The sequence below is a fragment of the Tenrec ecaudatus genome, chromosome 1 (genome assembly GCF_050624435.1).
Source record: "Tenrec ecaudatus isolate mTenEca1 chromosome 1, mTenEca1.hap1, whole genome shotgun sequence".
Classification (NCBI taxonomy): domain Eukaryota; kingdom Metazoa; phylum Chordata; class Mammalia; order Afrosoricida; family Tenrecidae; genus Tenrec; species Tenrec ecaudatus.
The window spans coordinates 229,418,935-229,442,152 of record NC_134530.1 but is presented as its reverse complement, the minus strand read 5'-3'; the positions used below and the strand labels follow the sequence as shown (position 1 = coordinate 229,442,152).

General features: G+C 41.3%; 1 protein-coding gene across 1 annotated transcript in view; it reads right to left on the bottom strand.

The window, feature by feature from the left end:
• SYT14 (synaptotagmin 14) overlaps positions 1-23,218 on the bottom strand; it is a 189,042-nt gene that overhangs the window by 63,580 nt on the left and 102,244 nt on the right. Inside the window, exons 3-4 of the mRNA XM_075542464.1 lie at positions 7,333-7,604; positions 2,135-2,584 (exon numbers count right to left, since the gene is read on the bottom strand). Of these exons, the coding sequence (XP_075398579.1) occupies positions 2,135-2,584; positions 7,333-7,604 (722 nt within the window). The remainder of the gene's footprint in view (positions 1-2,134; positions 2,585-7,332; positions 7,605-23,218) is intronic.

Genomic DNA, 23,218 nt, shown 5'->3' with positions numbered 1-23,218 from the left:
GAAAAGGCAACTAAATATTGAGGGGAAAATTCTATAAGGGCAAAAGATATATAGTTTTGTTCAGATGTAAACTTAATGTTTTAAAAACTACTTAACAGTTTCTTACAGCTTTGTGAACACTCCCCAACAGTCGGGTGTTCTGTGTGGCAAAGGCAGACGGCAGGATCAACGATGATAAACTAGTGCATGCAAGACACACCAAACCAACCCCACTGCCACTGAGTCCATGCGGACGCAGAGAAACCCTATGCAGTAGGGTAGATCTGTCCCGTGGTTTCTGAGACTCTAATTCTTTACAAGAGTGGAAAGCTTCATCTTTGGCCCACTGACTGGCTAATGGTTTCGAACTGGTGACTCTCCAGTTAGCAGCCCCACATGTAACCTACTGCACCCCAGGGCTCCTCAGCATATGCAACAGAATCTCACATAAAAATGTGATTCTTTAGCATGACAAAAATAAAACTATCATATTTTCTGTGGCTTCATTTTTAGTGTGAAATAAATATAATAAATATAAAATTTGGAACACATAATTTGAAGTAAACAACCAAGCCACAACCCAACCCACCACTATCAAGCCGATCTGACTCAATAGTCACCCTACAGGACAAAGTAGAAGTGATCCATAGGGTTTCCAAGGTTGTCAATCTTTATGGAAGCAAACAGTCTCATCTTTCTGAGGAACAGCTGGTGGATTTGAACTGCCAACCTTTAGGTTTATAATCCAGTAGTGAACCCATGGCGCCACCTGGGCTCCTTGGAGTATGCAACATAAAATACATACCTCTGTATGATATGATTTTTTCCTAATTATATCAGAGTTGTATTACAATCAAAAGGATGTTATTTTCCACAGATTATTTAGTGATCACTCAGATCAAATATTAAGAATGCTTTAAAATCTGTTTTGAGTATTATAGATAGTATAATCAAGTCACAACAAAAATTTGTTCCTTTTCCCTTTGACATCTTACCTATACTTTCTATTTTTCATTCCTCTGAAAAAGTGAAGATGTTATTTTTAAAAGGCATGTATCCAAAGTGGTCATTCAAAAAATTCAAACCTATAACAAGTTACTAATTCTCTCAACAAAGGCTAAATCCTATCATACAAACCCATATAGGTTTGTTATATTTACCTTTTGTTTTGAAACTGGCCAAATCATCTAGCTCAAATGGTATGGTGACGTGATTAGTCAACGCTCTACCAAATACTGCCTGGTATAAATTCAATGAGATTTTAACCTTGGAACAATATATCTAAAAACAGCCCCACAACAAAATACTATAGCTTCATTTTAAAATACAAATATAATTAAATATGTATTTACATGATTAAAATGCTTTTAGCTCAATGTAATATAGAATAAATATAGCTCATAACTTACACGTACAGCACATCACAGCTTTTCTCATAAATAACTATGTGGTTAAAATGTACCTCCCTGTTGAAATAAACAATGTAGACATTTCTCTCCTTTATGGGAGTTTATCCACCAACACACACACACATACACACACACACATGCACACACACACACACGCACACGTAGGGGACATTATGGGGGAGACACTTAGACCTTGGAGGGAAAAAAAAGCGAGAACTAATTCAAAGTAAGTTAAAGTTAAGAATTCTCCCAGAAATACTTTGAGATTTTTATTTATGGAAAGGATAACAAGGCTGTACTATTTTTTTGAACCTTTAAAATAGTCTCGGAGCAGGTCTGAAAACAGTCAGCCAGGACTTAGGTAACTAGATAGCTTTTCAGGTGCCATCTACTTTTAACCTGGAAAGAAAACAGCATATTTCTATCTGGAGTTTAGATGGCCTTGTGATCACTCATATAATAAATACTGAATACAGGAACAAATGTGTAAGACTATAGGTTAGACCCTGTGAAGGCTAAAATAAAATGTATAAATAAATATCATCTTCCAGAGCAACTTTTATAGGTGAGAATAAAAATTGTACTTACCTATCCAGGGTTTAGACATGGTATAAAGGTATTCTTACTAAGTGAAAAACAGACTCAGGCAGTTTTTGAATTGATTGTAGGTTAAAAAACCCGACTATGTACAGGACATGCTATGACCATAAACTACATACACCCAGGCTACTTGATGAGGTACTCACAGAATGATTGTAAGAAGCTTCCAGAATCACGGGTAATGACATTTTCCCTTGAAGATTCAATTTTGTTAAATAAAAAATCTTTTCCCCCACAATTTTTTCTTTTTTCATGCGATGTACACCATACAGTCTGAACCGAACTGCATAATTTCCAATCATCTCAGATTCGACGTGATTAAATTTGAACGTTTCTGTGAAGACGGGGCACGGTCCTCTCTGGATGCTGGTTTTCGCTCTCTGTTTCTTGATCGGTAGAAGAACAAGGTGTACTTGCCACGAGTTGCCACCTGTCCTGCTGTATGTCGGGATGTCAGTGACAGCTGTCACTGTCACCAAGAGCTTCTGTTCTTGTGAGTCATAGTCAAAAGTCACATCCAGCGTGCCATACTTGGCTTCTGGCTCGGGATCAAAAGGTTTAGGAAGCTGCGAAGATGATCCTTGTGCTGACATATCCTAAGAAGAGCAAATTTAAATATTTTCAGCTTTTTAACATTATTCTTTAATCTGGTGTGTAAATAAGTGCCTCATATTTCTTGAGGGTGGTTGTATGAAAACAATTTGACTCACTTTCACAATGAAACAGCTACCTCTAATCTGAAGTTAAATCTATAGGGGCAAAGCAGTGTATACAGGTATATACTACTCAAACCCTCATGAAAATAAAGATAAATTTATAATTCAATACTCAGCATCCCACGTTTGAGAAAGTTGGGCATATTTTCTATGAATGAAAATACACACTCTACCCTGTGTCTGTTTATTTGATAGGAAACCACTACATTTGTGTTTCACATCCTAGACAACGCATTTGACAACTCAGTATTAGGCTGGAGAGAGAAAGCAAATAAAATTACAATTCTATTAAAATGCTTGTTCCCATTTTCAGAGTTTGTTCGAAAATGTCTCATTTTTTATATAATGCGATCATATTTGGACTTAAAAATTTATGTAAATATAAAATATAGAAGGGCTTGAAGATACAGCCAAAAATTTGTTCTCCACAACACAGACCTTATTTGGTTTGTAGCCAGAAGTTAAAAACTCTGTATTATTTTCTAATACCAATTACTGCTGAAAATGAAGGAATACACATTTTTACAAAAACTTGGAAAGACTAAAAAGGCACATTTAATTACAGGAGTAAGAGAAATTGTACCCATTTTACTTGCAGTTTTCTTAGTCCAATTACTTGGAATATAAATGAGTTTTAGCTAGTTACTGACAAGGCCAAAATTAGATCAACTACATCACTTTGCCACTTCAAGTATTTTAATAAATCTTAAAACCTGTCATTTTAAAATGTGACCATCACCTTTATTAACGATCTATTATGGCAATGACTGCTGCTGACCCCAGTGTCTTCCCTCTGCGCACTCAGTCGACAGAACACCCGAGGGCTGTTAGCTGGAAACGCCATGTCTCTGTCTCTTGGGCAGCTGACATGCCCTATGACTCTCCTTGGCCAGTGGGATTAAACAGAGGTTATGTGTAAAACATCCAGATCAGCTATTACAAAGAATCTGCATGCCCTCCGCTCTCTCCTTTGCTCTCCCACCAGCAGACTGAGAGGTGGGATGGCCGGGGTCAGCTTGAGGTCATGTGGGTTAGGGTAACATCTCAGTCAGAGCGACCAAAGAGAAGGAATTGTGGTTCACATGACACGGCAGAGCAAAGGTGACAGCTAACCCTAGACTCCTCATCTGCGCACTGTGGTTCAAAGAAAATGAAGAGGCACCTGTGCTTTCTAACCATTGTAAGTGGGGTCTCTTTGTTGCAGCAGCTTATTCCGTACTCTAGCTGCTGCACTGAGGCTGGGCCAGGCTGTCTTTTACACGAAGGACGCAGTAGAGAATTAGACACACAGTCTTTGAACTTGTTAGCTCTTATCCTCTAATGTCAATAGTGACACATTAGCATCACCTAGGAGGGAAAAATTCACAATTGAAAAACATGACTTGGGGGAGGAAGAAAAACTCTCATGGAAGAATTTAGAGATTTTAATGCAGTGTGATTAAAGCACAAAAACGTGCTCTTGATTTATAAAAAAGCAAATCCTCAATCCAAACCAAACCTTGCAGTTTATAATAAAATATGATAATGTATTTTATTTCATGATTGGTAATTTAGCATTTTTAATTGCTTGGCCTGGATATTCTTATTTAAATATTTCCTAAAACATTGCAAGGAGGCTAGGATTTTTAAGGTAATAAAAAGTTTTGTAAGGTATTAGACAGATATTTCTGAATTTTATTTCACTCGGTGACACCCTACTCCCTTTCTCCTTGTACACGCCCCTCCCCAAAGCCTTGCCCTGGGCAATCAGGCAATTCTCCTGAGATCAGATGGATAAACCAAGTTAAACTTGTTGCTATGGGCTCTGTTGCTACTCACAGTGACCCTTTACAGCAGAGCAGAACCGCCCCAAGGGGTTTCCTAGGCTACAGTAGTCATGGAAATACACTGCCACATCTTTTTCTGGGGTGTGATTGGTTCCGTCCAAACTGCCAATGTCAGTCAGCAACCAAGCACTTATCTACTTCACTAGAGGGCTTCTGGTGAAACCAGATAAAAGAAACAGATCCTAACACATGCTACTGTAAAATGTAAATAGTAGCTTTTATGTGAAACTAGGTAATAGCTACTATTTGCATTTTGCTAATAGGCAGTAAGGGAAAAAAACCCTTCCTTTCACGGTGTCTAAGTGCTTTAAATAATATTTAGCCCACAGCAGGTCACCAATAGATGAATGGACTCCTTGCCATGGGATCCACAATCACATATGTGGGTAGGCTCTTGGATAGCCTGGATTAAAGCAAGGTGAAGGTGGGAATTTTTCTGTTTGCTAACTTGTATCCACTTCAAGGATGGGAGGAAAAGCAAAGGCATTTAGAGAAGCGCAGGAGTGAATTTTCTATGAACAAGCTATCCACACTTACGCAACGTGCATTTGCTGCATCGTTTGAATGTGTGCAATGTTCCTATAGTAGACACAAAAAACTAATAGGAAAACTAGTTAACAGAGAGCGACTTAGCAATTTAAGAACCACGGACCACACAGAGGATGGGTTCTCTTTAGAGAACGAGTGAGGAGCTCTTTCGTGTGACATAGAGGTCAGAAGATGGGCTCAAGATGGAGAGAGAGTAACGAAGCCAGTAAAAGGTGAGATGTGCCAGGATGGACAGTCTGCATGGAAAACATAATGGATAGCCCAGGCCATGATTACGGTCATCTTTGGGCTGAAAGCTATGCCCTTCATGTGTCCTAACTAACACATGTGGATAAAACCTGTGTATTCTCAGCAGACCACCTGACACGTTTCAGTGGTGGCGAGGTTTACTTGCCCCTGCATGCATTTCTTTCATGAATCAAAGGCCTATTACTGGCCCCAGACACCCTTCCTCAATCTCAACTCTAGTTCTTATTAAAAAAACACACAAACCTACTGGAATAGAGTCGATTCTGACTCAGCATCTGGATATAATGTTTCTGAGACGGTAAATCTTGATGAGAGCAGACAACTGGTTGGTGGGTTTGAACTGCTGACCTTGCAATCAGCAGCCAAACACTTAACTCAGACCAGATAGGGAAGTTCTACTGAAGCAGAAAAGGACAAGACATAACAGCTTAGTCTGAGTATAAACGAGCATTCACACAGTATTGCCTTTCCGCCAACTTGCACCCTATCCTAAGTGCATTAATCTACTTCATCTTGCTCTCCTTACTTCTTGTTTTACATGAGAAATACCCCTGCATGCCCCCATGCGTGTACGTGTGCAATTCAAGCATCTTCATATGGTCTGAGTCCTCTGAATCAGCTTGCCTGGTGGGGCACTTGGATGGCACTATATTAATGTCCCACACAACAATTTAGAGCAGGAGAGGCAATATAATACAGTGAATAACTACTAGTATTTTGGGTGCATGGCTTAACCCTCGGTGCTTCAGTGTTTTCATTTGCAAAATAGAGATAACTTCCTGAAGATAGTATCAGTCAGCTGCATAGCACAATTCTTGGCCCAGTTGGTGATAGCCATCATTGCTATCGTTAATTCACAGTGAATGCGTTGCTATCAATATAGTATGAAAATCTACAAAAACAGCTGATAGAACACAGATGCAAAGTCTGATAGAGATCTTGAAATCCTCATGTATCAAAATATTAATGGAGGATTTTCTTCCAGGACAGTTATTATATTACTAGAAATACTAGCAACAGACCGTTTTCCACAGTTATAGAAAAAAATTCTTAAAGCTAAGCAAATTCTATCTCTAGTGGAATTGTTCTATATATTAGGAAACTGCCTCCATTAATTAATTTTGACAGACAATATCAGACAATATCAGACAATTCACCAAGAACCCCAATATAGTACGGTATTATGAAATGTTACCTGAGATTATAAAAGGGGGGGTGGGAGAGGTGATTGTGAAACTTCAAAGGAAAGCAAACCTGAATGGACTTGCTATCTTATGAAAACCTCTTGGTTACCATCGTAATTTCCACCATTATGGAAAGATTATATTAAAAAAATCTTTTTAGATTATGGTAAGACTTTACAGGTTGCTTTCAATTTTGCTCCAAAGAAATAATTCATTTAAAACGGAACCACCAACCGCTGTTTTTGATTGATACCATGAACGGAAATGATTAGTTAAAAGCTGATCGCCATGTTCCCCCTCTCCATAGTCAATGCAGGACAAATGCAATGGAGTTTTGAAAACTCAATGAAACAATATTAATGAGCACCTCTCAATAGTAAAATAATAATAATAATTTTTAAAATTCAGAAACATAAATAATCTCCAAATTAAAGAAAGAAGAAACTCCAGAATGTATTCTTTTTCTTTTTTGAATGAGAGTAAGTGAGTGAGTGAGTGAGTGAGTCCAGAATGGATTCTATAAAGAAACTAGAAACAAAACAATTGATCTTGAGCTTGCAAGCAGAGGGAAGATTATTTTTCAGTTGTGTCTGTTGTGCTCACTGTTAGCTACCCATCTTCCTCTAGAGGGAGGCTGAGGACTGGGGTGGTCCTGGCAAGCTTGTTGGCTACAGCTTTAGTTCAAGGCTGTTCACTGGACTCATAGCCCCAAAGGAGAAGGCAGCAAGGAGACCAATTCCTCTCATCAAGCGTTTGCAAAGCCCAGGGTTGTCAGCCTCCAAATCACATTCATGTCAACATTCTATGTGCTTTTACTTACTTCCGGGCTCAGGACTGCCGTGCTGTCACTTGGAACATCTTCTTCATATCCTTTGTTATGAAAACTTTCTATTTCGTGACCTGTGCTTCCTTCACTCGGACACTTGTTATATGAGCATCTTGGGCTGTTGCTGCAGTGGGAATATTCACATTTACTGTCCCCGATCTCTGAGGGCGTACATGAGAGGTGGGGAGAACCACTGTCATCCTGATACGGAGGTGGCTGCAATTCATCCAGTGGGGGGGTTCTTCTCATTCTCTGAATGCAGTTTCCTGATAATGATTAAGAATCTGGTCACTGTTTCCAATTAGCCTCACATACAGTACAGTCTATAATAATTGTCAATAACTTTGTAAAAACTGGGTGGAAACATTTTGTGGCAACGGAACTGTTAAGATTTACTAGTGAGTTCTCTCCGTCTCAAGATCAGACACAGAAACGAAGCAACCTGGTTCCCCAACCCCTTCTCTTTTTCTGTAATAAGATTTAGAAAATTAAAAATTATATACTAAAAGAACTCCTTATGAAGACCACAGGATGGAAAAATGACAAGGCCGAGTCAAACAGCTTAGTTACTGGGTTCTCCCTTTCAGCACACACACTTCACTGTCCATTCTCCTGTGAGCTGTGGCCTATCTAAAAAAGCAATAAAAATATAGTATGCAAAACAGACATCAATACCTCTATTTTTTTTCTTCTCCCCATTCCCAAGACGAACTTAAACTAGTGCTAGGTTTAGCTGGGTCAGAGCTGTTTTGAAGTCTACCTTGAGTCCAGAATCCTGCAGTGAGCTGCACTGTAAGTCAAGACCTCATCCTGTCTGCTAAGCCGGCATCTCTCTGCTTTCCATGATAAGTTACACCCTCTCCCCCATCCCATTATGCGTCTAGGTCTCTATTCCCTTTAAAGACTGGCTCCATCTTCTTCATAGCAGGTCTCTCTACTTCTGCCCTCAAGCCTAAACCCAACCCAGTGCCACGGAATGGACGCTGACATTCCAAGACTGTAAATCTTAAAGGGAACCGGCAGCCCCATCTTTCTCCCAAGGGGCAGTTGGTGGGTTTGAGGCACTGACTTTGTGGTTAGCAGCCCAATGCTTAGTCCACAGTGTCACCAGGACGTCTCTCCCTCACGCAGCTCATTACATTACACTGTCTTTCATTCTCAAGTAATATTCAAAATCTGTACCTCAGCGACTGAGAATAAACATTCACGAACAAGGATGTCGGCTCAAGTAGGGGTGGATGGAAAGAAAGACAATTCAGTCTGCAATTTAAGAATAGTTCAGCTTGTGTAGGTAAATCCTGAATGCAATGTCAGGTATTAAATTTAAACACTACTGATTCCTTTTTTTTAAGGGACTGTGGGTTTCCTTTCTCAAAAGAAGATTCTGAAAGAGGTCGTTTGCATAATAACTGACAATCGAGTTCAGCCCAGATATTCAATAGATCTTCTGTTCTTCTTGAGAAAGAAAAACATTATCCTAGAACACAGACTCATTTGAAAATTACCACAATGCCGGGTTCAAAAGAAAATTTTTAATTTGCATGAAGTTAGCACACATTTACATATTTGCTCAGGAGTCCCAATTTTGGAAAAAGAAAAATGTGATACCAGGAAGTCTAATCCATTAACCCTAGTTTATAAAACATAAGGAAAAGTAGAAACGTTCCGGAATGAATAAGGAGGGGATTCACAAAGTTTGTGGGGAAAAATCCACTCTCTTTTCATTTGACTTTTCAACAAACTTTTTAGCATACACCACCTGCCTCATATAAGTCAAGCTAAATTAACGAAGATAACACGAGACACATTACAAGTAGTGGCTAATAAAACAAAATTACAGATTAACATAGAGAAAAGAGGTCTCAGGTGATCATCTGGCGTAAGGCAGTAGTGCATATGGCGGGAGAAGGGGAGGTAAATCTGCGTGGCTGGCACAGCTGATGGGCCTATCTAACGAAATCCAGACTCTCTTCCTTTCCCTGGACGCATTCCAGCAGAGCAGTCCGGGTGGGACTGCCAGGGGAACTTCTGATTTCCTGACCAAGGCAGGCAGATCAGCCCCTTCATCTTCCCTCTTCCTCTACGGGAGGGCCAGTAGTCATGTGGCAACCCTAAAGTGACAAGCAGGCGCTGAAAGCTAAGGAAGGAAAAGCAGAAAATTGTAGACCCTGGATCTCCGACACCCTGGAGTTCTGGCTGCTCACTGAGTAACTCCTCCCAAATCTCCTGGCGCCAAGACAGATACATCTCTATTAAAATAAGTGAGAGTGGGGTTTTCTGTTATTTGGGACTGATACAATTTATAAATCAAGAAACCCAAACCCCTTAGGCCATATTTAAGCGTGCACGCTCACCAGCCACGGAATCAAATGAAATGGCCACACCTAAATACTTACGGCACCTTCAAGACATTAAAATCTCCCAGTGTCGTGTTTCTAGGTGTCAGCATACCATTTTTATGATTTTTCCCCCTTAAAGAGAGTAATCTTTTTGAGAAATCTCTCAGCAGACTGCTCTACATATCTCATTGGACAGAACTGGCTCACACATGTTTGCGCTTTAAAAAAATTTATTAAAAGATCACTTTATTGGGGGCTCTTACAGCTCTGATAACAATTCCTACATCGATTGTATCAAGCATATTTGTGCATATGTTGCCATCATTGTTTTCTTTTTTTTTTATGGCTCAATGCCATTTTATTTTTTTAATCTTTTTATTGGGGCTCATAAGGCTCTTATTACAATCTGTACATACATCAATTGAGCAAAGCACCCTTATACATTCGTTGCACCAGTCACTCTCATAATTCACCTTCCACTTGGGTTCCTGGAATCAGCTCGGTTTCCCTTCCCCCCCCTCCATCCCACTCCCTCCCCGATCCCCCTTTCCCCCTGGTCCCTTGATAGTTTATAAATAATTATTATATCTTATCTTACACTCCCGCGTCTCCCCTCACCCGCCTCCCCCTTGCCCATCTCCCAGAGAGGAGGTTACACATAGATCTCCGAGATCGGTTCTCCCTTTCTACATGCCCTTCCCTCCTGGTGTCGCCACTCCCACCGCTGGTGTTGAGGGGTTCGTCTGTCCTAGATTCCCTGTGCCTCCAGATCCCCACTGCACCGCTGTACATGCTCTGGTATAACCAGGTCCGCAAGGCAAGGTAGAATTGGGGTCATGATGATTGGGAGGGGAGGAAGCGTTCAGGAACTAGAGGAAGGTTTTGAGTTTCATTGTTGCTACACTGAACCCTGAGTGGCCCATCTCCTCACTACCCCTCTGGAAGGGGTGTCCAGCTGTCTACAGGTGGGCATTGGGTCCCCATCATGCACTCCCCCTCTTTCACGGTGATGTGATTCTCACCACCACCCCACCTTTGATGTTGGAGACCTGGTCTCCTCTGTCCTTCATGGTCACCTATGTTGGTGTGCTGCTTCCTTGTGGGCTCGGTTGCTTCTGGGCTAGATGGCCGCTTGTTTGCTTTCAAGCCTTTAAGTCCCCAGACGCTATATCTCTCAGTAGCCGGGCACCATCATTATTTTCTAAACATTTACTTTCTATTTGAGCTCTTGGTATCAAATCTTCTTTTTCTCTCTTCCTCTCCTTTTCCCTGCTCGTGATCCCTTGATAAATTATTATTTGCATATATTTTTAGGTATAAAACCGAATATTTATTGAGATACAAATAAAATGAGCCTCTGCAAAAAATGCCTTAATTCTATAGTTTATTCACTATACCAGTAACGCTACATGTAGTGCCTACTACACAGAGAAGGTGTCGTGAATTACTTTTTAAAAAATCGTTTTATTAGAGGCTCATACAACTCTTATCACGATCCATACATACATCAATTGTGTAAAGCACATTTGTACATTCATTGCCCTCATCATTCTCAAAACATTTATTTTCATATCTTATACCAATCGCTGTCTCCCTTACCCCACGGGTTCTGTTGTTGGTCCCTCTGTGTGTGTGTTTGTGTGTGTGTGGTTATGTGTCGATCATTGCGATCGGTTCCTCCTTTCTCCTCCCTCTTCTCTCCCCACATCCCCCCAACCCTCCTCGTATTGCTACTCCCATACCTGTTCCTGGTTTGTATATGTTGTGAGCTCTTATCTCGTATCTATATACATGCTCTGGGCTAGACTGCAGTGAAAGGCAGGACTAGGGTCATGAGAATGGGGGTGAGGAAGCTTCAAAGAACCAGAGGAATTTTCTGCATTTCATCAGTGCTATACTGTGCCCTGGTTGCCTCATCCCTTTCTTGTGATCCTTCTGTGAGGGGATATCCCATTGTCGACAGATGGGCTTTGGGTCTCTGCTCTGACTCCGTTCGTTCTCAACAATATGGTCTTTTATTGTTTGTTTGTTTTTTATGGGTCCTCTGATGCCTGTTATCCAGTCCTGATGGCACTTCATGATCACACAGGTTGGTGCTCTTCTCCCATGTGGGCTTGTTGCTTCTCTGCTAGATGGCCGCTTGTTTACCTTCAAGCCTTTAAGATCCGAGACACTATAGCTTTTGATAGCTGGGCACCATCAGCTTTCTTCACCACATTTGCTTATGCACTCATTTTGTCTTCAGCGATCCATCATGCCAGGAGGGTGAGCATTACAGAATGCCAGGTTGTTAGAACAAAGTCTTCTTGCGTCGAGGCAGGGCTTGAGCAGAGGCCCAAAGTCTATCCACTACCTCAGTGTATTGCTATGTAAATATATGTACATAGGCCAATACTTCTATTTTTATGAATGAATGTATTTACATATGGACACACTTATGTTTGTACCTCTATTCATAGCTTGACCCAGCTATCTCTCTACTGGGCATATACCCAGAAGGGGTAAGAAATAAACCCGGTCAGTTGTCTGTGCTCCAATATTTACTGCGAGGCAATTCACAATTGCAAAGAATTAGAAACAACCTAAATTTCCATTGATAGACAAGTGGGTGAGAAAACTCTGGCACATGCATACAGTGGCGTGCTACACATCACTAAAAAGCACTGATGAGCACATGAAACACACCATCTCATGGGAAGAGTTGGAGGAAATTGCTAAGCGAAGCCAGCCAATCATGAAAGGACAAGTACGACATGAGTCCGCTGAGGTAAGTCTAATCAACACAGTAGGTATAGAAGACAAGTCACTTTTCTCACACGGTACGGACTGAGGGGCAGGCAATAGGGTGGGAGACGGGCCAAACCCAAGGATGTACATGTGATTCCAACAAAAAGAAGGGGAAAGGGGGGGGATTGAGGGAGAAGAGAGGAGCGGGGGAGATGATGGCACTGGGGGAGCAGAACACCCACCCACCCAGGGAGTGGGAAGTATCGGTACATCTCCACAGACCTGGGAGTGTACACGCAGACCGCACCACAGCGCACCAAAATCTGAAGGAAATGTAACCACATGGAGCAACGCATGAAGAGTGGGCTACAAGGACTGGCCCCCGTCAGAGCCAAAAAGACCCTCCTTAGAAGCACATGCTACAGAGGACAACACGAAACCTACAGGTTGGGGCATGGCATGCCACACCCACACGGAAGCAAACCAACAAGGACAAAGTGGGGGGGATCATTGAGACCCCGTATCAGCACATGATGTCCTTGCATGGAGCTGCTAAGGCACAGAGCGGACTGTAGGGCTGAGACACGATGTTCTCTCGCTGGAGCACACCAAGACAGAGGACGGGACTGGGGACACATGGCAGGGAGTGAGTCCGGTCTGAACCCCCCACCGTAGGGCAAGCCAAGCAGGGAACATAACAGATCAGCAACGGGAGCAAAGCCATAAATCCCCAGAGGAACCCCCAAAACAGACTTCAGGCTAGGAGGAGTAGTTCCCAGCATTCCCCCAGGACCAGTGGGGAGACAGACATAAAGGTCAGCGGGCTGACCTGGAATTATATATGCTCCCCCCTGCCCCTAGTTATTAGTATATTTTCCCCCTTCTTTTTTCTCTTTGTATTCAATCTTTTATTTTTGCTTTTGTCTCCATTATTGTTGGTATTGCCTACCGATGTAAGACAGGCATGGGAAGCAAGCTCGAGGAGAAAGCAACGGGACCAATGGTTCTGAAGGGACTTGTTGGGAGTAGGCAAGGGCAGGGAGTGGTGAGCAACCAACACTGTAGACAGGGGGAAAACGAGGGAATTAAAATCAACAACGGGGAGGATGCAGAGATCTTGGGGGTGCTGGAGGAACAGCAATCTAGCTGAGAGGAATTACTAAGAGTCAGAAGAAGGTTGAGCGTGATGGTGGGGCAGGAGGAAGATGATAGGAAACAGAGAAAAGATCTAAGAAGCCAAGCTACGGGCACATGCTTGTCCTTAAACCCATTGCGGATAAGGGGAATGGATCGCCACAATTGGCTTCCATGACTGAGAAGCACCCGTATTTGAAGCTTGGATGGCGCCAGCTTCACTGTTCCGATCCCACGATGGGAGTGGCTGCTGGGACGATGTGGGCAGAAGGGGCTGTAGACTAGAAGGCCAACAGGACACAGCTTTTGGCTTCTTTAACCGTCAAGGTATCAATTCTGTCGCTGTTTTCAAATGGGTTACACGGGCTCCCTTCTCTGTCGTGTGTTTCTGTCCCCTAGTAGATTCTGCAGGACACCATTCCTTCTCTAACTTCCTTTGGCTGTAACCAGTGCAGTATAATTTCTGTTTGGTGACAATGCCAACATCCATTTGCACTGGTCTAATTTTTTACATTAGGTTCTGGTCTACTTGCCAAGCAATGAAGGGATTTACACAACTACATGCCAGTCACCAGGCGTTGTTTCCATTTAGTGTAACTGCTCCAGAGATCAAGGAACAAATGACTTTAAATAAGTTTGGTGCTAAAGATGTTACCTCAGGCTTAGTGGTTAGATCTCACTACTGTTTCTGGATTTAAGAGAAGAAAAATTCTGAATGTTGTGGATTAAACGCCTAAATTATTTTGGTCATGCTATGTCGAGATCCAAAGAGCACGGGGTCACAGGGACAGAAACCAAAAAGTACCATGGACTGCCGAAAGAACAAGCAAATCTGTCAATCAGCATGCTCCTTGCAAGCAGGGGTGGTGAGGCGTTGTCTCACCTACTAATGGACGTGTTACCAGGAGGACCAGTCCCTGGAAAAAGACGTCATGTCTGGACAAGCAGAAGAGCAGGAAACGGAGGAAGACCCTCAAAGAGATGGACCGAGTGCCTGCAACAACGGGCCCGAACACCACGGCCATCGTGAAGACGGCTCAGGGCACGCGGGGTTCCGCTGAGTGGACACTGACGTGGACACTTCACAGCCACCCGCCCGCCCACCGCCACATCTCCTCAACGTTTCTATGAAAACAGTGAGACCACATGAGTCTCGTCTTCACTTTTGCATTTGGAATACAAGTTTCATGAAAAATACCTAACTCACGAATTCACCCTTTTAAAACTTTCGTAATTAAGAATTACTTCATGGTGCCTATACAGTGTCGTAATTAATTGAGTTATTTGGCTTACATTTCATTGATTTGAAAAACATTTCAGGAAGCTTTTCTATCAAGAAATATCTATCATGACTGTTATATTACAATGTTGATATCAAATTTAAGAATGTATTTCTGGTGGGACTATCAAACGTCAAAATGATGATACCTTCCCATTATTTTGCTCATTTTACTACCTAATTTCATACAAATATTTTAATGGAAATGATATATCTATAAAAGGTTTTATGTAGGACTACATTTTAAGCAGTTTAATTTATTACTGGCATATTATGTAACATCTATAAAACAAGACAAAATATCCTCCCTTACCCTAGAAAAAAACAGATGCATGCATATCTAGAAAATAAACATTAAGCATTAAGATAGTGGTTTTTAAACTGCTGCTCTAAAACACAACAACACCAGAATATGCTTTCCTTCTCAAGTATCTGTGGAAGTTTACCAAAACAAGTACTATGGTGGGTAATAAATTAAGGCTCAGCCAATTTCAAAACATTGGAACTATAAAGTTATTTTCTGATCACAGTGAAATTGAACTAGATCTCCGAAATAGAACCGTAAGGACAAAATCTGTAGGAATACAGTAAAAGTAGATAGAAATTAAAATATTCTTCTGAAAACTCATAGGATCAAGAGAGAAATCACATAGAAATTAGAAAATGTACTGACAAAATATTACTAAAAAGAAACCAGTGGGCTGCAGTCAAAGCTGTGTTTAGGAGGATATTTATGAGTCTCAGTGCATATATTAGGGAAAGGGGGTTAAAACCAATTATCTAAACATCCATCTCGTTATTAAACAACACAGAAAATGAAACCCAAAGAAAGAGGACTAATAAAGAACAGATATTAAGAACAGGCAATATAATAAGAGAACATCAACAAACATAATAAAATTCATTGAAAATACTAATAAAATTGATAAACTACTGGAAGAGAATGGTAAAGCATAAAAAGATGGGCGAACTCCATCAGGGATACAAGGGTTATGTGGTTGCCAGTTCCACAGACATTAGAAAGATAGCTAGTTTCCCCTATGTCCTTCCCTTTCTGAAAATTTCAGCCCGAAAGTCGCTCCATGAGGCAGAGGAAGGCAAGGGTCTGCCTTGGAGGTGGCAGGGGCAGGCAGCTGCAGTGACCCAGGCTGACGTCAGAGGCTGAGGGAGATGAGGCTGTCATCCAAACGCATGCAGAGCCTAGTGTGCTCCGTTCAAGACCAAGCAGACAGTGGAGTCTGAAGTGACCAGGAGTGAGGCACAGAGGTGGAAATTAGAGGGTGGAAAGAGGGCCCACTTCTGGGAACTGCCCAACAGCAGGTGTTGGAGCCAGATCAGAATTAGAGGCCCTGTACACATCTCAAGAAGACAAGGAGGATTCACCACTAAGCAGAAGCCTGGCTTGGGACAGAGGAGCCTAAGTCAGGGCAGGAGAGTTTCCACACCAAGGGAAACGTTGAGGGCTGGCAAGCAGAGTGGAGTCAGAATGTTCGGGTCTGCGCCAGGAAGGGATGACTCTTATGGGTTGTCCAGGTGCACTGTGGTGTCTGAAGAAGGTAATCCAAGATTGAGCAGGCTGCGGAGAGCATCTAAAGAGATGGGAGACCCCACGTAGGATGTCCCAATCTAAGAGGCTATCAGGAAAGTGTCCACGTGTGACGGTGGACCAGAGTCAGGTGTGTAAGCCCAAGCAGGGTGAGGACAGGGACTATGTGGGGGAAAGAGGGAGTCCTGAGATGGTGTCAGCAGCCAGGAAGGATGACGGGCACATCTGTTCAGTTGGAATGTATCCCTTCGTGACAAAAAGCACTATTTAGTCATCTAATGAACCTTGAATGAAGCCTGTGGGTTACATGGTCATGAGTGTTTTAAGTCAAAAAGAATTGAAAAAAACCCACAAAACAAAAACAAACAAACAAAACAATAGCAACAAAACGAATTGCCACGAAGGTACAAGTTCATACATGGATGGGTGTGCTCCGAACAAAACAGGACTAAACATGTAATCAAGGGGTAGTAGAGACAATTTCTCTCAGTAACACACTTGTCTCAGCCTCGCCAGGGTTGCCTTCAAGACAGCAGCTTCTGTGGACATCTGCCAGGCCTGTTCCATCTGAGGCCGAGAGGCTAGCTCCTAAGATACGACCCTGTTTGGGGGGACTCAAAAGGGGAAATCTTATGAGCTTTTCCTCAGGTACACAGGGAAGCCACAGGGGCTCCTTAAGAAGATGTTCTGAGAAAACTGAGAACTGCCCTGGTCAGGAACGAGCCATCAAAATTGCACACATCATAGCAAGGCACCTAGGCACTCTATAAGGCAACAAGGGTCAGCTTACAGGAACCACACGAGGAAATCTTAGTCCGTTCACCCTAGATCCCTGAGCTTGTCCCTTCAGGCTTCTTTGAATTTCTCAAGCTCAAAGGACATTTCAAGAAGCATGCTCAGAGTCGCTTGAGGATAAAAAGCTGTCCTTCTGCCATGATGTCAACTGAAGAGCTCGGAATTCTCTGGGGGAAGGGTTACAGCGATGCCATCACCACCTCAGAAGTAGACATACCTACCGCGGAGGGTAGATTGAAAAATAGTATGTTCTCATTTTGATATTTGCCCAATAAGTTCCTATAATTGTGCAGCATTACTTTCAAATTTCCCTCTTCTATTAATGCTAACACTGTTTTTTGAAGGCTGTATTGTGGTTATTAGGAGAATTTGCCACAGACAGCGAACATTTTTTTTTTTTTTGCCAAAAAGTTCCTATCAGGCAAAGGACAAGTTACTAAAATTTATGGAGAACATTAACACCTCAGTCAGAGAAAGGAAAAGAAAAAGCAGGACGGCAACATGAACAGGCTTCGTCAAGGAACAGTCAGGGGGCCAACTACATGAAGCAATGCGCACAATCATGAGCTATCCAAGAGACATAAAAAAAATTCTAGTGAAAAGGAAATCCTTCATTACCCAGAAGAACAACTTAAAAGTTAAGTATGCCAAGATTTCTTACAGCTAGAGTTTGTGGGGTAGGACAGCGAAAGGGAAGAAGGAAGCGTGGCTGTCACATGGCCCCCAGCGCAGGAGCAGAGACTGCCCCGGCCTCCCTGTCACCACTGACGTGCGGCCGGCCGTGACCGCTTCTGCTCCCATGCACACACCCCTACAGCCTTCAGTGCCCTGCAGGGAAAACAGATGGATGGGCTACTCTGAAGAAGCCTCCACTGCCCGGCGTATGCACTTTCTCCTTTCGTTTTTAAATATTTGTCTCCTGCTTCTTTCCTTTTCCCATGCACTCTGCACCCTTTGGACAGATGCGCCTCCACTGAGTAAACACGCATGCATGCCAAAGGCAGCCACAGAAAAGTGCATCCCAACCAAGCCACAGCATTTTCCCTTCGTCCACCCACATGCCCTGGCTGATAGGACCCCTGTGTGCACATTGCTATAGCAACAGGATTAGCATCCTAACCCAAGCCGTGGCTATGCCTTTTTCTTTCTCTTCTACTTTTCCCTACCTCCTCTCCCTCCCACTTTTCCTTTAATTCTACTTCTGAACGCACACACGCACACGCGCGCACACACACACATACACACACACACTCAATGGGATTAAATAATTTAACAACTGGTTTGCTGCCCTAATGACCACTTTAAATATTATATATATACATATATTTAAAGGTACCTTATTATTTCATACAGTTAATTCTAAATAGGAACAATAAGAGGAAGATAAAACTAGATTATAATAATTAAAAAATAATTTTAACTATGAAGACCTGACAAAAGAACAACAAACTGCCATTAATATTCTTTTCTTTTATCTGAGAATCATCAGCTGTGTGATTTATCCTAAACAGTCTTTTCACCATGGGAGTGGGATCCCATTGCTTTAGAAGTAGGCTAATTAGACTAACAGTCATTGGCTTGATATGTTGGAAACAGTTTGATGACTTCTCTTCTCTGAACAGATTATGTTCATCTTTCAAAAACCCCTTTCTTCTGCTGCTGAACTGACAGCCATTGTTCTGACAAGACTGTTAGCTTTTGAACACGTTTAGGAATTGCATAATGCACTCTTAAAATCTCGTGGGAATCAGGCATGACACAGAGCTTAAGTGAATGACAGCATGTCACCTTCAGACTGTTTGGCACTTTTTCTCTTTATGGTATGTCTGTTTACTCAGGTAACAAATGCAAGGGAATAAAAATGTAGTATTTAATCAAAAGTATAATGCTTTATAAAATGAATCAATATGTATTACAAGCATAGTTCCATCTAATTTTTTATACCTATGGGTAGAATGAACATTACCATGGGCTCTTCGAATACACCCTTGCACAGATGAATGTTCAAGAAGAGTAAGGAATGTAACTTTGTGAGTTCCATATTGGGTGGCAACCTGCTGCCCTGATGGCAAGTGTCATATTAACAACTGGTTCACAGAACTCAACAAAAATTAGGTACTGGCTCCACCGAACCAGTGGGGACTAGCTAAATCCCACCATATATGTGTATGATTTCTCGTTGCTTACATCTTCTTTTTCCCTCCCACCATCTCTTTTTGTTCTATTTTTCTTGTAAAATTAATTTTCCCTATACCTATTAATTTTCACTACCCACTTTATGAGAGTTTCCATCATTTTTAATAAACCTCTTAGTCCGTTCATACAGCCTCTTATATTTTTTATTTGATCTCTCTTCTTTACTCCCACAGTGCCTGCCTCCGCCCGCCTACTTTTGGAAACTCCTATTGGCTCCTACTGGAAATATTCGTTGCTGCCCCACCAGGAGCTGACACCACTGCTGGGCCTCTCTTTAACCACTGTCCAGGTAAGCCTTGAAGCACTTACCCATTCCCATCCACTCTCCACCATCCCAGAGCACTTTTTCCTGCTTCCGCTCCCTGCCTCTTTCCCAGCTGCAGCTCCTACGCCTACAGTGCAGTAGCTCTGCCTGGATAGAGGGCCTTGCCAGTCGCGTGGCTCTGAGCCACCTACCCTGACCTACACGGAGACACCCGCTTCTCCTTATGCTGCTGCCACAGGCCTGAGACCCACCCCCACAGCTGCTGCTGACTGGCACGTACCCTATCAGCATCATTGTATGTGATTTGTGAGTCTGAAGAATAATTTTTAGATTGTTATCAGACATATGGGCTAATACCAGACTTATGGATTTTATCTGGACTAGGCTGGGATGTTTCCAGAATATTCAATAGATCTTGCACATAAACCTCTTTCTTTTACACTGATAAGTGTCTTATGAATTTGTCTCTCTAGTCTACTCAGACTAACACAAACTGAAAACTACCCAAACTCAATGGATGACATTGAAAATAAGGCCTGGAGGTACCATAAACAGAAAACAAAAAATGGTGTTTAGGTGCTATTAATGGATGAAGAAAAGAATGGAAAAACTAGAAAATCTATGTTAAATGTAATTCTAGAAGAGAAAAAAAAAAGACAATAGCAGTAGACAACACAATTAAAGACCTGAGTAACAGAATAGAAAAAAATGAAAACCAAATTAGTGAGCTCAAAATCAATTCTTCCAATTAAAACCAACAAGAGAAATAAGAAAGCAGAAAAGCAAATGAATACAGAGAACACTCAAGAATAATGTGGGATTGATCAAGAGGAACAATCTATATATCATCGGAACCCCTGAGCAAAAAAGAAACAAAAATGTCTATAGAGAAAATAAATAGTATAAGAAATCTTGGAGGAGATCTTCCCCAACACCATAATGGAGGAGAAAATAACTATTTAAGAAACTGGGAGAACTCCAAACAAGATAGACCCCTAAACGATGAACATAACCATAGTCAAACCCCAATTTCAAGGAAAAGGAGACAACCCTGAGGGCATTTAGGGGAAAAAGAACACCAGTTACAAAGGCAAACCAATAGTAAATGATAAGCTAAGCCCTCTCTGCAGAAGTCATGCAGGCAAGAACACCATGGAGCGACACATAAAACTTCTGTGAAAAATCACCTCGCAATTAAGAATCCTATGGTCAGCAAAATTATCCTATAAATACGAGGGAAAAATAAAGGGTCTTCCAGATCAGTAACAATCAAAGGAATTTGTAAAAACAAGACTAGTATAATAAAAAAATATTAACAGGATAATTATGTACAGACTGTCAACAGCAGCAGCAGAGAAACCTGAGAGGGTCAGACAGGGCAAGAAAACCCAGAAACCAATCTCATGAAACCCAAACTGTACTCAAAGCAAGACAGACACACCAATAAAACTATATATAAAAAACACCCTAAAAAACACAACAAAATGAGAGCAAACTCAGACATATCAATAAGGGCACTGAATGTCAATAAATTAAATGGATTAATCAAAGACAGAGAGTAACATGCAGGAATAGAAATAAGAATCCATTAATATGCTGCCTAAGACAGACATATCTTAAACTCAAAGACAAAAATCAACTGAAGATAGCAGCGTGGAGAAAAATGTATCACGCTAATGGCAGCCATTGAAAAGCAGGAATAATAATATTAATCTCTGATAATATAGACTTAAAGACAAATAATGAGAGATAACAAAAGACACGACATATTGATAAAAGAAAAAATAGAAAAAGAAGACATCACCATACTAAACATATATTCTCCCAATGAAAGACTCTTGAAATACATTAATCACACCCTACAGAATTGAAGAGAGAACTAGATTGTTCAGCAATAATAGTAGGAGACTTCAATACTCTACTCTTGAGAAAAGAAAAATGATCAGGAAAGAAATTCAATAAAGAAACTGATATGCTAAATACCAGCTTGCACTCCTAGACATTCATAGAGCACTCCAACCAACAGCCAAGTATATATTCTTCTCCAGCACACGCAGCACACACAGCATGGTCTCTAGGGTAGATCACGTTAAGTCACAAAACAAACCTTAATAAATTTGAAATTATTGAGGTCCTACAACCCATCTTCTCATATCACAGTGCTATAAAACTATTAATAAAAAATAAAACAAACAAGGGCTTTTTTGCCCTTTACATAATGAACAACATATTACATAAACCCCAAATCAATTGGAGAAAATTAATCATAAAGAATAGAGCAGAAATAAATGAATTTGAAGCACTATCATTTACAATAGCCACACAGAAGATAAATTACTTAGGAAGAAAACTAACCAAAGAGACAAGAGACCTGTACAAGAAAAACTACAGATCAATATTACTAGAAACCAAGAAACCTGCACAAATGGAAGAATATCCCATGTTCATTAATGTCATGAAAATGTCAATACTAATCACTGCAAGATAAAAATACAATGCATCAAGCCACATCAGAAGGATTTGAATCATAAAAGACACGTGGTGAACCAAACTTTACCTTTAAGTGCACCTGCTGCAGATTAGAGAAACTGATACACTCCTTTGGACGTAAAGCTGTAACGCTAGCGGGAGAAGAGGATTACAATCTAACTCTCGCTTTTGAGGTCACCCAAAAGGCAACTTCTCAGTCCCTGCCAATGGGTTGATTCTGACTCATCATGACACTATAAGGCATGGTAAAGCGACCTTGTGGGCTTCCAAGGTTGCAACTCTTTATAGGAGTAGAAAGCCTTGTCTTTCTCGCAAAGAGACACTGGTGGTTTTGAACTGCTAATCTTGTGGTTAGCAGCTCAACGAATAAACATTACTTCACCAGGGCTCCTCATAGGCAACTGAAGACAACCATGTATTTGTCACTTTAATATTTTCTTAGTACTTGAAGACATGCCTTACTTCTACACACATAGTTTTGTCTTAATGGATGAATGTCACTGAACTTTGTGCCCTGTGCTGTCATTGTTTTCTTAAACAGGATTCAGTCACTTAAGCTTTTAAATGAGTATAAGTGAACATATCATGTATTTTAGTCCAAAAAGATTTCTGATATAGGAATATTTCTCTTATCTCTATAGTATTTTAAGTCCTGTATTAGTTTAATGATACTATTACTAGAATTACCAAAACCCCATGGGGGTTACTTTGATGATTTCTCAAAAAGTTCATAATGCTGCCCCAACAATGGAACAGGGATCTATCGAAACCTTAGACAAATAAACGAATTTTGAACTCACACTTAACCAGCCATAAGCCCTAACCTAAAGAACAATCAGACCTGCGCTATCTTTATCCTCATGAAGGGATCACGAAGATATGGGTCTACAGCAAAGCAAAGAAAGTGGACAGTGCCTGCCTGTAAGAAAGAATGGCATCCGGGTTCCTCAAAGCTTGCCTGACAAGCAGCCATCTAAGAGAGGCGCCAGCCACGTCCACATGCAAGAAGGGCACCGGCTTTTGTGATCCAAGGATTGTAAACAAGGAAAAGGATGATCATTAGAGGGAATTGCATTAAAGCTTAATTAACTGTGTGCTTTGCTTGCCAG